This window comes from Acanthochromis polyacanthus, chromosome 2 (genome assembly GCF_021347895.1).
Source record: "Acanthochromis polyacanthus isolate Apoly-LR-REF ecotype Palm Island chromosome 2, KAUST_Apoly_ChrSc, whole genome shotgun sequence".
Lineage (NCBI taxonomy): Eukaryota > Metazoa > Chordata > Actinopteri > Pomacentridae > Acanthochromis > Acanthochromis polyacanthus.
This window is the reverse complement of record NC_067114.1, coordinates 20,069,354-20,089,663: the sequence shown is the minus strand read 5'-3', so window position 1 is coordinate 20,089,663 and position 20,310 is coordinate 20,069,354. Positions and strand designations below refer to the sequence as shown.

At 42.1% G+C, this 20,310-nt stretch overlaps 1 protein-coding gene and 2 long non-coding RNA genes across 4 annotated transcripts in view; 1 reads left to right on the top strand and 2 right to left on the bottom strand.

The window, feature by feature from the left end:
• The window catches only part of insyn1 (inhibitory synaptic factor 1), a 45,922-nt gene extending 28,882 nt beyond the window's left edge, over window positions 1-17,040 (bottom strand). Inside the window, exons 1-2 of one of the 2 annotated variants that reach the window (XM_022200456.2) lie at window positions 16,501-17,040; window positions 14,391-16,016 (exon numbers count right to left, since the gene is read on the bottom strand). In XM_022200456.2, coding sequence (XP_022056148.1) covers window positions 14,391-14,534 — 144 coding nt within the window. In that variant the 5' untranslated portion in view covers window positions 14,535-16,016; window positions 16,501-17,040. Of the gene's footprint in view, window positions 1-14,390; window positions 16,017-16,267; window positions 16,476-16,500 lie in introns of those variants that run through there. The other variant, XM_022200457.2, reaches the window with a different exon arrangement.
• Window positions 1-20,310, bottom strand: part of LOC127532485 (uncharacterized) — a 156,710-nt gene that overhangs the window by 67,888 nt on the left and 68,512 nt on the right. The gene's annotated exons all lie outside the window — the stretch shown is intronic.
• Window positions 17,226-18,715, top strand: LOC127532481 (uncharacterized). The gene is made up of 2 exons (XR_007939917.1): window positions 17,226-17,357; window positions 17,465-18,715. It is a non-coding gene; the product is annotated as an uncharacterized LOC127532481 (long non-coding RNA).

Sequence of the window (20,310 nt, the reverse complement as noted above, 5' to 3'; positions counted from 1 at the left end):
TTGTAAGTCAGTTGTGTTAAGTGGACACATGGATCCCCTTTATTCCCCATACATTTTTTGAATTATAATCCCTTAAAAGCAGATATGTTTTGATTGTCACGGATCTATTTCCTTTGTTGGTTTTGTTAAAAAGCCCATTTTGTGTTGCTGATGGTTCTCCCAGTGCTCACTGTATTCAAGTCAATTTCATCTAGAGTTAGTACTGGAGGGCACCTGCGTGCACACGCACAGTTAATTTGTGGCTTGTTGTGAAGGTTATGCAACCACTGTCCCTATGGTGGCAAATTTACATACATGAGTCAGCTACAAGTGACCATCCAATGTTATACTGAAGTTATGAATAGTTTCATCATGTTATGAAACAGTTGCCATAGTAGGAGATTTTATGGCTGTATTAAGTTGTCATTAGTGTGGCAATAAGCAACATGAGCTATTGAACAAAAATAGTTTGCATTTTGAATTATTTCATTAACTTATTGTGCCGAGCTAATGAAGTCGCATTAGAAACATCCATTCTGAGGAAAATTTGCAGTGCAGGCAGAGGTCAAGCTCATCTAACAGGCTGGGCTGTGAACATGCCGCTAAGCACGCTTTCATTTCCTGCAGGCATTGTGAGTGCAGCACAAACTGTCCACGTTTAACAGGCTTCCTTTGCAATGTATGTTTGGAAACAAACAGAAAAAAAAAAACACATCACACAAGCGTGTGATGAATGAAAGGATACTGTGCTGCCTTTTAATATTTAGAAACGTTGGCTAGGTCGAAAAAAATAATTCACTGTGTCGGTTAAAGACCCCTTGCAACTTTTAAGGTGGAAGATTTTCTTGGAAGTTGCTTAGTCAACCAAATCTTTTAGCATTATCACACTTTATGCTACATTCCTACATTTAAAACATTTATTTAGGTTAAAATATGATAATATCAACAACAAAATGTACTTAAAATGGAAAAGTATCACACACCAACATAGTGTCTACAAGTATTCTATTCTTCATGCTCTTGGACTATTATTAGTGATGCATTTACATGCAGGCAGCTTTCAAATATTGTAGCTGACTGAGATGGAGCTGATTTAGCTCATTTTATATACTGTCAAGTGGCTTAATTTACTGTATAACAATTCATTATGTTTTATAGCATCCATTGTACCATGATAGGTTACAGCTGTCAGAAAAATGTAGTGGAGTAAGAAAGAACTGTATTTCCCTCTGAAATATTGTAGACTCAAAGAAGAAGGTAGCAAAAAAAAGTAAAATACTCAAGTAAATTGCAAGGAACTTAGAATTGTACTTAGGTGCCATGATTGAGTAAATTTATCACCGGTTACTAGATTCATGAGTTGAATCAGTGCACCCTAAATGTCAGTGCAACTTTTTATATTTACATTGCTTTTACTTTCTCTTTTGCATGCTACATCCTTTTAATGATGATTGGATCTTGCAGTGTGTAAAAGTGTATGAATTTCAACTAGATTATACAAACTGCACTCCATCAGCACCAAACAAATGCTTATCAGACTATCACATCAGTGTTGAATATTGTGTTGTCTCTATGTTATCTTTCTGTTTCTGTAGTCAAACAGCTGCATAATCTTAAAACAGAGGATTATAAAACTAGCTGAAGAGGCTAACAGTAATTCTTGGGCTCTTAGCATTATGAGACGCTTGATCAGATCATTCTTTTTAAAATCATACAGCCATTTGTCAGCAGTAACAGCTTCCTACAGGCCTCCCACCTGTGATCACCGACAATTGTGTTCACTGGAGCAAAACGGTGAGCAGGTAGCCACGAGTCAGCGTGTCCATGTAACACTACAAGCAATCACCCACAACAAGTATTTAATAACAATGTAATGAAGTGGGATCATTTCAACACTACACATGGCAACAGGGCATATAAATGCAAAAGATATGTTCTATTAAAAGTCCAGATAGCAAATGACAATAATAACGAGTAAAACAATATCATCAGGAGTCCATGAAATGTTGCATTTTAAGATGTTTATACTGCATACAGCAAGTGGGCCATCAGCAGCATTTCTACCTAAAAATCTATTAAAAAAAGATTGCCACTGTTCAATAATGAAAATAGATAAGACAGTCAAGAAAGTTGTTAACCTTGAGAATTTGCTCGAATTGGTGCATGTTTATTAGTAAATTCATTTTTTCCCAGTCTTCTTTTTTGCATAATCATAATTAATACGCGTCTCTCTAATCAGGACCTTGTAACACAGAGTCTCATCTCCAGTTAATATCCTTGACAACAACAACAGACCAAAAAGTGTAATTATATTTTTTTTTTCACCCTCACAGACCTTGCTACTACACATAAAAGTCAGAAATCTTCATCATCTTGGCCATAAACTGCCAACTGCACAGGTGACTGCGCCGATGACAAAAAATATTAATCACCCACACTGTTTGTTGACATGTTCTGTCCCCCTTCTGCTCTTAGCTGTGTGTCTGAATAATTAGCCTGTCCTCTCTGCTGTGCCTCTTTCATTTCGCCCTGCCCTGCATTAGATAGTGTGTTGCCATGCTATTGACAATGACAGTGGTGGCAGCCATCCATGCCGTGCCACTGGCAGAGTGTGAGCTGCCAGGGCAAGGCAATGACAGAAAGAGAGACGGGGGGAGATTCCAGAAACATGGAGCGCTGCCTTTGAAGACACTCAACGGGGTTTAATTTTGTCTGGTTTTACAACTGAAACTCAGAGAATTTAAAGGTGCTGCTCTTACAGGAAAACACAGTGAGTGTGGTGAAACACGTACAAACATGTCACTATGACAAAGGCCACTTATAATGAGCTGAGAAAAAAAGGGTTCTTCTTTCACAAATGAGCTAAATTCATACTGGAAGTATAACTCATTATCATGGCCAGCTTATTCACCTGCAGCCTCAGCACCTGCTCCACCAACACTTACTGGCACAAGCCTCACTCCATGTTGGATAGATAGCTTCCCTTTGGATACCATCCCCAACAAAATCTAACACCAACCGTCCAGTATGCAAGCCAACAACTCGCCACCTTGCCAGAACGATTGAAGACATAGTACACAAAGAATAGCAAAGCATAAATCTAGGAACCTACAGTCCTTGCCCACAGTCTCCTACTCCTCGTTTACGCACCCTCCTCCCAGCATGCATAGAGGCTTTCCGAGTGAACAGGTGTTACGTCTCGATGCAGCTCTGTGTGCCGTTCTGTCTTCCACGCGAATGCTTAATTTTTGGGATTCATGGGTTTTAGTGCAGCTGTCTGTGAGGCGTCTTTGCAGGATTCGCTCCTTTTATGATGATTAATATCTCACTGCCCTGATTTAGCTGTGCAGTCGTCAGATGGCCATGTTGCTGCAGGATAATGATATCCATTCCCAAAAAATCGTGCTTCATTTATAGCTGGATTCTGTGATTTTGGAGAGAAATTGTTAATATGTATCTATTTGGCATATTTAGGTAATTTGCATATACTAGATTTATCATTCCTTTTTACCCCCAACTGCTCCATTTGTGTATCTCCCCCTTCTTCTGCCTCTGTCCTGTGCACAAATACAAACGTCCTTAGTTTATTTCCCATTTACAGAGTGAGGACGGTATGTATTTTTTTTCTGCGTACACACAGAACGGACAGCTACTTGATCATGAGGTGTTATTCACAGATTAGTATCGCTGACTCTACCTTTAACGTCACCCTCATTGTAGACTCGGCCACTCTCACCCATTTGTGACATTCAAATCTTCCCTTGCATAGTAAGTGACAACAAAAATAACTGATTCATTTAATAGGACAGATCCCTTCCAGGTCCATGACTCAGATTAGCTATGACACCCTAGGCCAAGCTCAGACACTCTGCTTAGATATTCAGACAGACAGTCTCCTCACAAAGTGAAGTAATTAATGACATTTAAATGTTAAATGGATCTTGGTCTAGTTGGCATTAATTAGGTGGATTAGAAACAAATCCCAGTAAGATAATCTAATGTTTAGGCATTTCTTTAAGTTCTAGTGCTCACATGGCAAGGTGCGTTACCTCTGTATGAACCTATTATTTCCTCCAAGAGTATGTGATCTTGCAATTAGAGAAAACTGTGAAAATTTAAAAAAAATCCCTTCATTATTTGTAACTACTCACAACTGTCTATTCTCTGCATCATTTCCAAAATTAGCAACAAATACCTTAAAGTTAAGGTCCCAAATGTGGTTATAAGCCCATTAAGTTAAACCTCAGGTTCAGTTGAGTACATCTGAGGCTTTATTCTCTCTAAATTCACATTTTGGCTCTGTTTAATACTCCTAGACAACCTCTGCCTGTTCAGATTTCAAAAAACCATTCCCAATGTTAGGCAAACAGAAGTCTAAAACTAACCATTAGCTTCACGACAGCACTAGATAGGATGAAATTATCAACTCAACTTCCGGGATAACTTCTGGAAAAAATAACTTTGGAAACTTTTGATGCTCAAAGCTTTTAAATTTGGACAATTCAGGAAACAAAGCAGGGCTCCAGACTAACTTTTTTTCCGAGGAGCACAGTGGCCCCTAACTTAAAATTTTAGGAGCGCAAGCAGAAATTTTAGGGGCGCACACCAAAATCGACTTGCAAAGTAAATATTCACATCTCCTCTCATTTTCACTGTATTACTGATAAATACTTGCTCAATAAATGCAGAAACTATGTTTTCAATTCAGATTTTATAGTGCAGCAGTTGACACAACATAACAAGAAAAGCACTCAGAGTGCAGTACTCCACCAAGGCTGCTCCATTGATGTATTATTTCCGACAGATGAAAACTTTAATAAAAATGACCTTGTGTTGAGCACAGACACGTGTTATGCATGTGCACATTATGTATTTATACCAAATCATGTGTAAATTACTCTTAGAAAGGTGTGCTGATCAATTCATCACTTTTTGCTAGCCTTTGTTTTGCTAGTGTTAAAATAACCGTTCTCTCCAGGCTTTTATTTTAAAGCCATATTTTTAATGCTACAGGCTTTTATTTTGTAACCATTCCAGCGGCACAGGAAATGGTTCTCTAAAAAGAGGTTTCTTGACATGACGAAGACGCTGGCGAAAAGTCCGAAAATTCAAGTAAAGATGAAAGAAAACGGTTCCACGCTGTTGCTGTCTAGCAAAGGATGTGTCTTAACTTAGAAGCAGCTGGAATGGAGACAAGAAAGGAGGGAAGGACAGAAAGGTGAATTTGTGTTCAAAATAAGGCTGTGAACGTAAATAAAGTCTTTGTGAAACATCAGGAGCTTCACCATCATTCGCCCCCCGCTCTCACACACATTGGCCCGCCGTCTTCTTCTTTGATGTTCGACTCCTGTCTTCTTCTTTTGGAGTTAATGTTGGTTGGCAAACAACTCATTTGCGCATGAATGTCTACTGGGCTAAAGTGTGGAGCAGACGTTTGTCAGTAACAGAAAATATTCAATAATAATTTAAAAAGAAATCTGCAAATTTACTGGTCGTACATGTGCGAGTAGATGAAAAATTTACTCGCACTCGCTCAAATTTTGGTCGCAAAATGCGACCATTTAGTCACAGTCTGGAGCCCTGCAAATGGATATTCCTCTGTGAAAACTCTTAAAAACCACGTTTTTATTGTGTTGCCGAGACGACTTTGAATTAAGAATTTAGATCAGTTTATTTTTAGTCATTCTTTTCTTTGTCACACGTACAGCTGCTCTGATGTGTGCAAATAGCATTCCTTCAATAGCATGCAGCTAAAAAGAATCTGAATTTATCCAACGCTACACAAATCTAATTGAAGACGTAACCACTGAGCTGACATTGCCAAACAATAATGCCAAAATTTAGAGTCTAAAAAGATTGATTTTCCACGGCAGCGTCCTCATTTTGTCCTGTGTGTGTTGTTTTTCACGACACAAAGAAAATTATACTTGGGGAGGGGGGGAGGGGTGTGCTTTGTAATAAATGGCCACAGTCTATGCTAATGCATAACTCTGACAACTTCCTTATAGAAACCTTGCACATTTGTGTTTTGTGGTAATGAGATCAGAACTCAGCACAGATGTACTTTGTGCCAAGGTAAACAGGAGGCAAAGCATCATTCTTCATTATCGCATGAAATGGTTTCTAGAATAAATTAACGAAAGTGAAATGCTTCAGTGAACTTTCCTCCTCCTTAAACTCACAATGGAGTATCAAGCTACACGCACTCATTGATTCTTGGAGAGTTCGGGGTAAGTGTTGCTTTAAGTGCATTTCATCCATGGTAGTTGATTACTGCAGTGCCATATTTGTTTTAATTAAGATAAATTACAAAATTTTTGACTCCTTTTTATTACAGATCATTGGACTGCCACAGTGGAATGACCTGTGACACAGGCTGTGCCGCTTCACAATAAAGATTTTGTGGAATAAATGACCTTCCCACTATACAAAATGCTATTTTACTACCCTTTTAACTGCTAACATTAACTAGCAAGCCAGGAAGCCAAATATCCTTCAATTATTCATAGAAGTGATAAAATCTGGTGATAGTAAGGAACCAAAGAGCTCACAGTGCTGTAAAATGAAAAAATGAAAAATCAAGTCACATCATCACAAGTGCACCCCCCGCACACGCTACGCAAAATCACAAATGCTTCACCAGAATTAGAGTCACAGAAGTGAGTCATACTGTTGTAACTTGTCACACTCTTTTTCTTTTTTTTGGCAACTTTTCTCACCGCTCAGACTAAACCACCGGATGCAAAGTCATTTTCCCTCGGTTCAACCGTCACAAAAGAGTGTTAACCCGTTATCTGTGAGCACTTGCTTGACATTGTGTGTCAGGATGGGCAGGTTATGCATTTAAACTTAAAATCTCTTAAATAAGCCTTAAAAAAAGAATACAGCTGCTTAGTTGTGTACCATCTAAGTTCAGCTATTTCTGCTGGTTGAAACTGAACAATCTCATTCAAAACTGGGTTGATTTATGATGCATCACAGACTACGGCTAAAAATAAAAAGGAAGGACAAAAAAAGCCTCTCGATGATCCCTCAGTATAACACACTTCCAAAGATTGTAGCTGGATTAAGCTGCACCACTGGTGAGTGGGTCGGCCCACGCTGCCCTGAGCTCAGAAATGGAGGAAAATATAGCGTCTCTTCAAAATCGGATCACGTTATTAATTTCTGTTTCTCATTTTGCATGTGCATACTTGGGAAAGAAATTGTACCCACACCTGGAAAAAGAGACAGTCTGACGGCCTAATGGAGAGAAAGCTGTCCCTCTGCGTACAGTTTGCTTTGACACAATGAAATGATGTAGCTATTCTTGGAGGCTGCTTGTGCACTTCGATGGATGCCATTTTTCACACCATTAACTACAGCCTACTGGTTTTATTCACAGCACAGAGATAGGCCAAAACAATCCTAAACACGCCCACGAACGACCACAATTGCAACAATTGATCTAAGCTGTTCCACCCAGTCTGTCGCAATTCTGTGCAGCAGGAGAAACCATTATCTCCATCCGCCCTTCATCTCCCCCCTCTCCGTCTCTTTCTCTTTTGCGCACATTCTCTGTCTTTCTTTGCTCTGCCTTTAACACCCTTTATTTCATCCTATTCAGCTCTATCCTTGCCTTGGGACAAGCAAAAGGGTTTGTGGCTGAATCACAAAGCAGAAACATGCATGGTAAAAAATAAAAATAAAAAACTCACTGCTTCATCTGTAACTAGCCCACAGTAGGTGTGCTAGTTGATAAAAATCAATGAGCCCAACGAGCGCAATTTTTTTTTTTGGAGTGTTTACCTCAGCAGAGGTCTAACCTAAAGCCCTCATTACAGTCTGTGCTGAGTGCAGGGTTCGTGGAGGGAGGCAGAGCTCAAAGGGCCAGCTAATCCAGTGGGTCTTACAGGCATGATGGGCTAGTCAATATGCTGGGCCTGCATCCTAAAGAAGCTGGAGCTCCACAGCAGAGCTAGGTAAAAGAGGCTCAGGGGAATGCTTTGCGTGGTGCAGTTTTTATTCTCTCCACAGCTCTCAAGGTTAGATGCCGCTAAAGTCTTAACCCGTTGTTTACTTTGACTCCCTCCGTCCTTTGATCTCCTTCCAGTCCTCGGTACTGCTTACTTTTTTAATATGTGGATCTGCGAATTTAAAATCTTATATTGTTGCCATTGCATGCTGGTCCGCTAAACGTATAAGATTGTATGTAAAAAATATCCCCTCTTTGTATTAAATCAGTAATGAGCGTGTGTCGGTCAGCGGTGTCACAATCATGGATTTTCACTTGCAAACATGAGCACGACTTTGACCAGGTCACATTCTATTTAAGACCACCTCGCTCGAGAGATGATCGGACGTTCTACTTCAAATCCCAAAGCAGTATTTCATCAGTCCGGCTATTAATTGAGCCCCCGATTCACTCCAGGAACAGACAAATTTATGTGGAGCTCAGCTCAAGGCCGTAACACAGGTGTGGGGATGGCAGGGTGTTTTGTATTCAGCGAAGAATAGATAAGGCTTGAGGTACCTTGTTCTTGTTGTTTTCCTGAGCAAAGAGAACTCTGCTGGAGGCACGTCACCAAGTTTAATTTAGGAATTTAATTTCCACACACAAAAGAGGTCAGGCAAGGAGGAACAAATTGACAGACACAGCAGGCGGGTACTTGTCATTTCTTCCAAATGGCTTTTAATGAGAAGAAACCCTTTGGCCCAGGTATGGCAGGTTGAGGGGTGCTTTCCTCTGTGTGTGGTTACACTTTCAGTGCTGCCCAGTGAGCATTGTTGGCCTGCGAGGACAGCTGGACGATATGTTCACGTGTCGGAGAATGGGCCAAACCCTGCCTTAATCTGAAGTAAATGGATTCTGTTGTGGAGAACAGGCTTGGCCATCCCCAGTGGAGATCACTGGGCTGTGGTCAACTGGGCAGTAAACACACAACGCTGGCAGCCAATTCAAAATTGTTGTTTTGTGGAAAATGATCCATCAGAACACAGCTTTGTGACTGATTGTAATTTCTGATTGTAGGCATTCATTTGGACGAACAAAAAGAGCCACGATCACCTGCCAAGTTTATTATTCAGCCTATCAAGTCGCCATTAATAGCTGGATTAATTTGGGTTTTTATTGGCTATGCAGTCACTCCAATATGTTGGCACATATATAGTAGAAGCACATTTTTATTGAAATGTACATGTTTTCTCATATTTTTTTCACTTCTCTGGCTCACAGGACAGGTATTTTTAATTTGTGGAAAGGATTTTGTCAGCTTAATAAATCGAGGTCAAATCTGGAGTTTGAAAATTAAAGGAGATACTCTGTTGTATTTCATACTTCTGTGGTGACACAGCATCCCCACAGGAATTTTTCTAATGCCATCGTCGTTAAATCTTCCCCAAAATATTCCCTATAATAGGATCAACAATTTCATGGAATGAGAGCATGTTTGCCAGCGTCCTTTATATTGTTCTACTCCCTGAGTGAAACTGCTAGTGATTACAAGAGCCCTTGCCATGGTTAAATGGTGAAGTGTTCTTGCTAAGCAGTTTTCTGCTCCGTGCCCTGCTCAGCAGCAGCATCAGCAGGGGGAAACAGAGTGAGGAGAGGATATGCCCCCTTCAGAAAAAAAAGGAGAAAAAAATGGGCCTTTGATTTTGGTTTGAGTCTCCCTTGGGCTGCCTCTGGGTTTGGAACAGATTTGGTTCAGCGCTGAGTGCAGTAGCTTTAGCAGGGAGGGACTGTGCCCACCCGCCACTCTCCACCCCGACGTGGATGTGTCAGAACTGGTTTCAGACTTGATCCAGAGACACCACTGGCTTGCCGGCTGGCTGTGAGGCTGTGAGTGATCTGGGGCCTGGTGTGTGGATACCTCACTGTCGACGCCAGGCTTCAACAACACGGCATTTAAACACGCCTTTGACATGAAAGACCACCACATAGTAGTGTCCTCATCAGATCATTTACATGGCACTACTTCTTTGACGGACTCCATTTTAGCACAATTGCCTTGATTTGACAGCCAGGCCAGTGGGATCATGCAGCTGGTATTGGGTGATGAATAGAAATTGAATAGACCACCCATTTGTGACACATGCATCTGCCATTTAGAGTGAACTGAGCTTGTTGAGCACAAGTTGTCTCTTCCAGAATCGAGCACAACCTGAAAGCAAAGGCCGATAGTCCCACTGCTGCTAATCACAAGTGAAAACATGACTGTAATTTCTTTTTTTGGAGTTCAAAAGCATTCATGACACACTTAAATCTCCATTATATCATTCTGAAACAGCTCGGTGGCCAGTCTCATTATTAGAATTGTTACTCAGTACTACATTCCCAAAAAGCTGACATTTGGAGAACACAGATTTCACCTGATGCTAGTGTTTTGCTGCTGCCTCTGTCCTCCTCCTTCAGGCCAGTAGTAAGCCAGTCTCCAGCGTTACATGAACATATGCACACAAATACCAAACGGCTGACTTGATAGAGGCCGGTGTCCGGTACATGCTGTGCTCTGCTACTGATAATTGCTCTTTGTCCGGCTTATATTCAGTCCTCTCTGTTGGAGCTTTAATTCTACAAGTCCTGATTGCCTTCCTGTGTTCATTTGTCTTGAGCTGAGCACAGACATGAAGCATCATCTACTCATGCTATCATTCTGCATAATAACTACATCCACATAATAACAGTCCATCATTCCTGTTTGGTTCCATACAAAGATGTGTAGCTCACTCCCAGCCCCGTTTCCCCCCCAGCCCATACCGCTGTAGCTTTTCCCCTGATTCATTTTTTTCCCTTTACCACTTCATTAAATTCTTTCAATTTACCAGTCTGAATGTCTCTAATAACCAACATGGGTGCACTCCTGCGTTTGTTTCCATAGCTGCCCGTCTTTCATTCCAATTCCACTTTAGCAGAAGTAACAACTCAGGTTTCAGAGGTTACTTTGTATTCTGTTTGGTGCTATTTTCCCTCTTGTTTATCCTCAGACTTCCAGAAAGTCCAAGGTTGACACGATATCTAAATGAATTATTTCTTTTAGAGTTGCCACTCCTGCCAGTATTATTATTACAAATCGAGTAGTTTATCAGTATATTACCTTCCAATGTCCTTCCTTTAGGTCCTTCTCATTTTGCGTGTCATGAAGCCTGTAAGTAAGACGGGCTGCGTTTGACAGTAATGGGCTTTTGAAGGGAGCAATCTTGAAAAAACAATCTGTGCTGCGTATTACATTTTTCTTCAACATGTAAAGGAGATTTGCTGCCTGAGACTTGACTGCAGCATGAGCAGAAAACAGTGGTGCTTTACATGATTCTGTTTAAATTCTAATAACTTCCTTTTATGTCTACTAATAGTACGAAGATTTGAGATTGTGTGTCTTCACTACTCTACTGTTTTTGTTTCGTATATCAGTAGTAAATGCATAGTTTTAGGCAGTTGCTATAGTTAAACATGCTTATCTGCTCACTTGGGGCAGGTAGCCACATTTCACAGGTTACAAAGTGTCAGCTGGTTTTAATTTTAGACAAGAACATGGTAAAGTAGCAAAACTGTGTGATAATGTAACTGACTTTCAATGAATATGGTGAACCTATTTTGGCCAGTATTTAAGACATGAGTTGGCCAAGTCCTCCAGGGAAGGGATTATTAGCAGTAAGGATGATGAATTAAGTTAGACAGAAAAGTAAGACCCAATAGTGACTCCTTTTTAAGACTTCATGGGTCTGCTAAGAAGCCAGTTTTGGCTTCTTGGAAAGGCAATTCTGGTTATTTTCAAAGATCCTCTTTTGTACCATCATGTTGACTGTGTTTGGTGTTTATTCACCAAGGTTATTGACTGTGATTATTATCAATTATTTCACACTTTGTTCTGCTAAATAAAAAATCTACAAGTTGATGAATCTCATGTTTGGAAGATTCCAAATCTGCAGCAGTGCGTATTTTGGATAAGGTACTCCATGTTAAACAGCAGGTCTGGTTGCCTTTACCTGACATGCTGAGTGTTGGCAAACGAAGCACAAATTTAAAAAAAAAAAATGTAAACAATTTTCTGTCTCACCTATCTCTTTGGATTTGAAAATCCCTTTGGGCCTTGTTAAATTTTTCCTTGGTGCTTAAAATATTTATTAAATTATAAACTGGTAAACTTTGCAAATCCTCATTTAAATTTTAGCAGTGAAAGTGTTATTCCCTGCACTCTAGTGACCTAAAAATATTGAAAATACCTTTTTTAAAATTGTTGCTGTGTGAGGCTATGAATACCAGACAGCTAGAACTTGATTAGAAAACCTTCCAAAACTTGCAATTTTAAATCATTTGACATTTAACGGTATGGAGTAAATGATCTAAATGAACGCAGCAATATGCGATGTGCCCTAGAGGCAATGAACGGGATCAGAAAATTGAATGTAGGCAGATTCTCATGCGATGTGACTAATAATGTGTTCAAATGAGGTGCTTCAGTTGCTTCTTGGAGTCTGCTTTTGGCCACTTGGCACAATGACACTGTATATATGTGATTTTAAGCAGTGAAAGCAGTACTGTGAAGTAAGTTTAGCAACACACTCTTAACTTCCTAATTTATGGGCAGCTTTGTGCTTTGGAGTGTCAGCTTTAACTCCTCGGAGCACTGCAGTATCTCCAGTTCCCCAAAGACCTTGTGGGTGATAATCAGTCATTACTGCTCCTTCACTGAGTTATTTATTTCACTACATTCACACGGCAATTCATCATTTATTTATGTGACAGTTGTTATCTATTATGGTGTTCCTTTCATGTGGCCAAGAATGAGAGATTTTATGGAACATTAGGCTTCCATGCATCCGATGGTGCTACACTGGTTCCGTTTCTTCATCTCCCTTTGATACAGTCTGCAATCTCTTAGGTCAGTTAATTGCAGGATATTGATACCAGCATTATGACTGCCACTGCAGCTAATATGATTCCTTAGCCATTTCAATATGTGGGATTGTGCTCTCCCAATAAAAAATGACATTTGAGCCACTTTGCAGAGCCCTCTCTAATGGGGTCCTGGATAAGAATGGTAATATGTGTTGGAGCTGGCAGAAGCACAGGGCCGTGTTTTTGTTTATAAATAGCTCCAGCCAGCATTATTCCACTTGCAGTTGTCCCATAATCATCAATCAGTCCCGCACGTGGGCCGGCTTCTGCTGCTCACCAGAGAGAAGGTGCTCTGCGAGCTGTGCCCTTGCACCTCCAACAGTGCAAGTACATAAATTCGAGCGTAGTGAGTGGGACAGGACTGGGAGGCAGGGAGAAGGGGTTGTGGGGGGGCGGAGGGGTGCCTGTGCAGTGATGGAGTGAATTATGACAGCTTCACCCTGGCCGCTCAAACTCCCCCAACCCTCCACGCTCCTCCTTCAGGTCATTGCATGCACCCACATCCACCATTTCGCTTCTTCAACACGTTTAGACACAGACGTAGATCCGCTCCCTCTGCGTACCTGATCAGGAGCAGGTGGGAGGCTAATCATGTGACGTGCTCGGAGGATGTGGGATGGGTCAGACACAACTGTTTGCTCAGGTTTCATTTGTCTCTGTGTCTCTATCTGTCCTCATCGCTTTCTGCGGAGGAGCCTTTGCAAGAAGAGCTCACCGCTCTGAGGACACTGCAGGGGGAAGATCCCGAAAAGATTCTGTACTCTCTCACGCACAAACAGATGTTTATCAGACTCTGATTATCAGCTGTCACACATACATTTATTTCAGTCCATATAGCTGTACGTGCATATAACAGCACATGCAGTATCTGTCTTTTCTGATTCTTGCTCCAACTGTGAACTGTACACACACACACACACACACACACACACACACACACACACACACACACACACACACACACACACACACACACGCACACACACACACACGCACACAAATATTTCAGTGTTACCATGGTAGTTGCGAAAATACAGTAAGAATCCAGCTGATCCTTAACAAAATGGTTATATAACTATTGCGGCGCTAACTCCTGTATCTTATCTAAGCCTGCGTATGTATTTCCTTTGAGCTTGGCTTTGCTGCTTTTTAACAGCTCTTCACATCTACTGTACCTCCCACAAGACACCACTGAACACATGAAGAACATTTGTAATTGCCGATAAGCAATTGTTTGTCGATTGTAAACGAAAGACAGCCTCGTCGTGGTAGTAATCAACAGTATCCTCCGACTGCAGACGCACAAAAAAAGTGAGATCTCATCACTTACAAATCTTAATCATAATCTCCATGCTGCGAAAAGAATTTTACACCTAATTAAATGCAGCCTACTGGAGAAGCACACCCACCTGGCACCCACTTTCTCTCCCTACCTGCGCCTCTTCCCCTTCCCCTTCCACTGTTTCCCTCTAAATCTTCTCCCCCGCCCCCTCCCCCAGAAGCCTGATAAGTGTAAGCTGATTTTGATCCTCACCTCCCGGAGTTCCTTGGCCACATCCTTGAGCTCTTTGAGAATGCCTTCCAGCTGGTCGATCACCATCTTCATGTGGCTGCGGATGCGTTCTCTCGGGCTGGGGGTCTCAGAGGTGTCCCGGGCCGGAGCTCTGCTGAGGGACATCCTTTACAGGGCGACGTGGGGCCAGTGGCCAACAGGCTGAGGGCGTGGGGGAGCCGAGTCGGGGTCCATGTCTTTGGCTACAAGGAGCCTCAGTGCTACTGATCCGAACAGGGGCCCCGGCCACGCAGGGAGACCTCAACATCTTAAAAGCACCTGGGCAGCCAAAACACCTTGCCTCGCCCGCACACTCGGCACAGGGTCACACTCTGACATCCATGCCTTCTTGTAGACACTTCCAGAAATGAAGAGGAAATGAGCATGGGAAAAGTCAAACAAAGTAAATCCATGGAAAAAGATGAGGCAAAATACATGGGCTAAAGCTGGTATCAAACTCTTACATAATCGTGTTGAGCCAACTCATCTCGTGTGTCAGTGTGTATGTTTGAAATTGTTCTCGAGGAGAAGCTATTTAAAACGCCTATCTATACAGGGAAAATACTTTTCTCCACTTGTCCTGTACAATCTTTTTTACTCATGAAACACAGTGACATGATGGCAGGCTAACATACAAAAGTGAAAGCAGAAAATGGGTTCACGTTAACCCTTCTGTAGAGGAAGCTATCCAGCATAGATAGAAAAATAGAACTCCCAGCGGTGGCTCAATTTTCAAAATGATCGTGTTCTATTTTATTGGTGGCCAGCGGGGACAAGATTTGCCTTCTAAATATAGTCCCTCCGTAAGGGCTACTGTCTTTAAACAGAGAAAGGAGGGATCCTGTTTGGAAAAAAAGCGATTATTCCTCTGTGCACTGTTGTTTTCCTCCAGGAAAAAATGAGGTTCTCAGAAGAAACTCGCATCAAAATAAACTTTGCTGCACATCCATTTTCTTTGCGGATGATGACCTAACCATGTTGTCCTTCATTGCTCGTCCATGAAAGAGAGGAAGGTAGGTGTGGGTCTTTTCACAGAGCGTCCAATCCCCCCAAACGCAGTACTCATTCCAGGTGGCGTAGGATCAGAATGAATTGATTTCTAAGCCAGCGGAACGTGACTTGTGATGAGAATTTGTGAGGGGATGACAAAAAAATTCATGGTGCCAATGAGACATAGTAACAAGGTGGCTGGAAGGCAAACGAGCACCTTCCCCTGGAATTTGGGTGGCAGCTTGTCTTATGCAACAACGCTTTCCAAGTCCTCTCGCAAAACACTGACCCACAGCAGTCCACAGGGGTGTGCCCAAAAACCAAGGGAGCAGAAAGAGAAAAGGATTCTCTTCTCTCCTTCAGTTGTTGCTAAGGGAACCCGGTCTGCCTGCTTGTGCTGTGATTGGATAATTATTTTACTTCTTATCCGTGTAGTGTGTGTTTTCTCTGTGGACTCTTTTCAGAGAGGCACAGAGCTCTGTGCCATCCAGCAGGACAAGATAAATCCCGTGAAAGCTTCCCAAAGGAGCCCCAGAGAACAAGCAGAGGGGAGAGCTTCTCGCCAAATCCAGGGTGATGCCACTGCCTCGGGGTATGCCGGCCAATCACACATGGCACCTGGTCAGACGGAAAGGAAAACAATCACTTATCTCTCATGTCTCATCTCCTTCACCTTTCTCAGTTCCTCCCTCTTTCTCTAAATCACAGCAGCATTGCAAGAAAAAATAAAAAAGCAACAAGAGTGAAGGAGACTCCAAGATGGACAGGAATTAACTACGCTGACGATATTTAGCTGCTGTTAAAATAATCTCTTGCTTCAGCAGCATTGGCCTCACCTCCACACGCGGCACAGACACACACCTACTCACCTTTCCTGTGCATCACTTTGCTGTTGCTATGCCCAGAGCTCACTGTCCAGGCACAGCGGGATCACTCACGCTACACACAACCTGCTGGTTCTTTAGAAGTCCTTTTGTCGCACACACTAAACGTCTTCTCTTCTCACCATCTTGCTGTTCTCACTCTTCCTCTCTCTGTCTCACACACACACTCTCCCTCACACACACACACATAGTTCTCCCCCCACCCCTCCCCTACTTACTGTCTTGACAGAGAGAGAAGCTTCTATCAGCAGGGTTATTTCACTCTGAGGCTGTGGCTCATCAGAGGAGGAGTAGAAGTGGAGGATGAAGCTGTGGAGGAGGAGGAGGAGGAGGCAGGAGGCATGAGATGGGAGCGATGAATGGCCCTGATAGCACTCTGAGAAGGGAGCGAGGAGGCTGAGGATGACTAAGAGCCAGAGCGCTGAGGAGAGCTCCTGCTTCGGATTGTGATGCTGCTGCGGCCGCTACCATCACTCAGATAACTGTGCTGCTGAAAACACGCCACCCGTCATCCCCATCAGCGTTCGCCTGCATCTGGAGGCAGCAGACAGAACGGCTGGGCTGCTGCCGTGAGAAAGGAGCTGTGTGATTCTTATGACAGCCTCTCCCTCTTTGTCTACTGGCCTGTTTTGTCTCTCTCTCTCCCCCCTCTCTGTCACTCTTTCTCTTTCTCCGTCCCCCGTCTCTCTGCCCCTGCGCCCTCACTGTGTCCTCGCTGACTGCCGGATGAAGGGAAGCTGATGCCAGAGTTTATCGTGGGGCTCAGGCTCCTGCCAGCACCACTCGGCTCTTCTGCTTCGCTCTGTGTAGGAGGGGCTTGGTGCTTTAAAGGCACAGTGTATCACACCGTCCCTCCTCTGCTTCTTTCTTTCTCCTGCCGTCTCCTCTCTGCTGCCGTCGACACTCCCTCGCTATCTCCTCTCACACTGCCTATCTAGCCTTTGTCACAGTTCTGTCGAGGGTGTTATCTCTCTCTTAAATCAAGATGAAGTCTTCCTCTGCTGCCAGCCAAGCGGTCTCTGGGGACGGGGTGTCCAAAGATCCCTGGCTGTTACATCATTAATATACAAAGCAGGTTGGTGTTTGATGACCTCATCTGACTGGGAGACAGAAATAGGGAGGGAGGACCAGCATGACTTTTTCTCTGCCTTGTCCTCTTCATCAGTTTTTTTTTTTTTTCAGGACAAGACACGGCCCTGCATATTCCTACCAGAGGCACCCTAATATGAAATTAGTTTTCTGAAGCAAATTCAAAACGTCCGTCTCTTGAGAAATGCACATCAGTTTCTCGAGAGTTTTGGCAGATAACTGTAGTGAACAGCCAGAGGCTCTGTGCATTCCTTAGCATAAGTGTAAAGGGAAATGCAGAGTGGATTCAAGTTAGGTGGGTCTTTCATGCAGATGAATTTGTTCTGGTGTCCTCTGTGGTTTCTACTACGAGGATCACAGACATGATGCTGATGCTGTAAGGCTAATTGGGGGAATATTCAGCAGTATAATAAATTCTCTTTTGCATGTTTTCTTTGATTAATAAATGATCGAGTTTGGCTTTTAAAAAATATAATGAAGAAATGCTTCATATTCCATGTTATCCTTCACTAAGTACACAGTCACATTGTGTCGTCTTAGGACTTCATCAAATTTTTAACGTGTCTTCACATTCTAAAGTACATTGGGGCTACATGTGAAGCTAAGGGACTGCAATCGGATCCTGTGCCTTTCCGTTGCATTTACACATAACTGGTGCAGTGTTGCACAGACAAGATGCTTCTCACAAACTGCTCCCTGCAAGAAACAGGTGTCCTTGAGCATGCTTCCTTTGTAGCTTCCCTGCTTAGTCTCTCTACACATATGGGAGGCTCCCTCTTTAAAACACAGCAACAGTGTGCAGCACTTTTTTAATTCTTTGTGACATCAAAAATCAGAAATTCCTATTTGCCCTTTTTGGATATTCATGGTGGATTTAATTGAGCTTTCTCTAAAAGAGAGAATGCAAACTAAATGATGTCTCAGTGGAAACACCCAGGTGCACAACACTGATAGCTCCATGGCAAAGATGCTTTCATTGGAAGGGAATTGGATTATTTCCCCCTGTAAAATATATATTTTTAATGCTAAGGTCATCCCTACTTGTGAGTTTTACTAGAATTCTGGAGTGGGTCCAGCAAAATATTGGTTCCACTTAATATTTCAGCCTTGGATTTATTGTGCCATGCTGTTTATGGAGACGTTTTATAGAACGTAATTTTTTTCTAGTTGAGCGCAGGCTGACAAACAAGCACAAAGATGCATAAACACAATAGCACATGCAGGCACTGACCCACAAAAACACACAGCGACTACACACGCATAAGCATTAAAGTGGCCATTCCTGTCCAGGGGAAACTATATTGGTAATTTGGTCCCATCAGAATAAAGCCTAGGAGAATTTTATTCGACTTGTATTGTTTATCTCCCAGTATGTTTGCCTCCCAATAATCTATCATATCATATCTTATTTGATGCAACAAGGATCAAGAGTCTTTTTTGTTGTTGTCGTTGTTGTTCATCATTCATTTTTGGCTATCTTCCACATATTTTCTGGGTTCACACTTGCTGGTACAGGACGTACACAGGATTTATTTTTTATTATGAGGTGGGGAGAGGGGAGCAACAACAATCAATATATATGCTCTGTATCCTCCTTGTGTGCACACAGCATACTCATATATGATTACAGGGCTGGATGGGATGAGCTTAAGAACATTTTGGCTTATTTATCAGCAGGCACACTGGTGCCAGTTTAATATGTAATAGAAAAGCTTCAAATGTAGAAAACACTAAATAAAATACATTGTCTCGTCCAAAAGCCAAAAATTAGTTGATTATTTTTCTGCTTTTACAAACTTGTGGCGAGACTAAAGTTCTTCATGTTGCATGACAGGAGGCTGCTCTCTAAGCTGGACTATTGATTCTATAGATTGGTTTAAAGCTGATAAGAACAGTTTCTCATTTTGGGAAAATGCTTTTTACTAGTTGCAGGCAAGATTGATATCACTCTCCCACGATAAAGTAAATATAAGGGTACAGCCAGCAGCCTGTTAGTGGAGCTTCGAATAAAATGTGGAACAGGAGGTTGCAGCTAGCCTGGCTCTGTCCAAAGTGAACACAATCCACCCAGTAAAACTTACAAATTAATATGTTGTATGTCCTGATTTTCTGCACAAAAATGGAAGTGTGAAAACAGCTTCTTGCAGTGTTGGTCTTTCTTGGCCAGGTTCAATCTGTAGGTGAAGTCCTGTCATTAACTAGTCAGTCAACAAGAAGTGATTGTCTGTTAGAAACAGCCAATTTTAACAGTTTTCTTCAGTTTCCAGTGTTTGTGCTCAGCTAAACGCATTTAGACACAAAAAAAATATCAATTTTCTCATCTAACTAGAAGATTTCTTTTTTATGTTTGACTGAAAATTGTATTTTCACTCTTTTCTAAGAAGGCAAAAAAATACTTAGATATAAGAGATATGAGCTATTGAATCTGTATGCGTGAAGAAAACTGCTTTGATAATGTTGAAAAGTAACTTGTGATGTGTGTGGCTGTTTTCCCTGTACCCTGCAGACCACCCCTCCTCCAGCAATACATCACTCTTTCCTCTTCGCTAATTAGCTCTTATTCAGCCCTCAATGCCCCTGATTCCCTTCACTGCTCCAAAAGCTGCAAACACACAGATCTCCTACGTGCTTGAACAAGGCTTGCTCATCTGTTGACCAACATCCCTTTATACCTTCTTCATCCATGGGTGTCATCTTTGATGCCGTAGTATTACCAAACATTGTCCCTGCATTATCTTTACCCTGACGTTCAGCCAGAATCTGTTTTAGTATTTTGAGAACAACCGGACAAGCCGACATGGGAAAAACATGACCTTAGTTCTCATTTGTCAAGGGATAAGGAACAATTTGTTGTATTATCCCTTTAATTAATGTCTCCATTATGCTTTTCCTCTCCTGGCCATTGTGTGGCACTGTGGTGTAGATGTGACGTGCTGCTT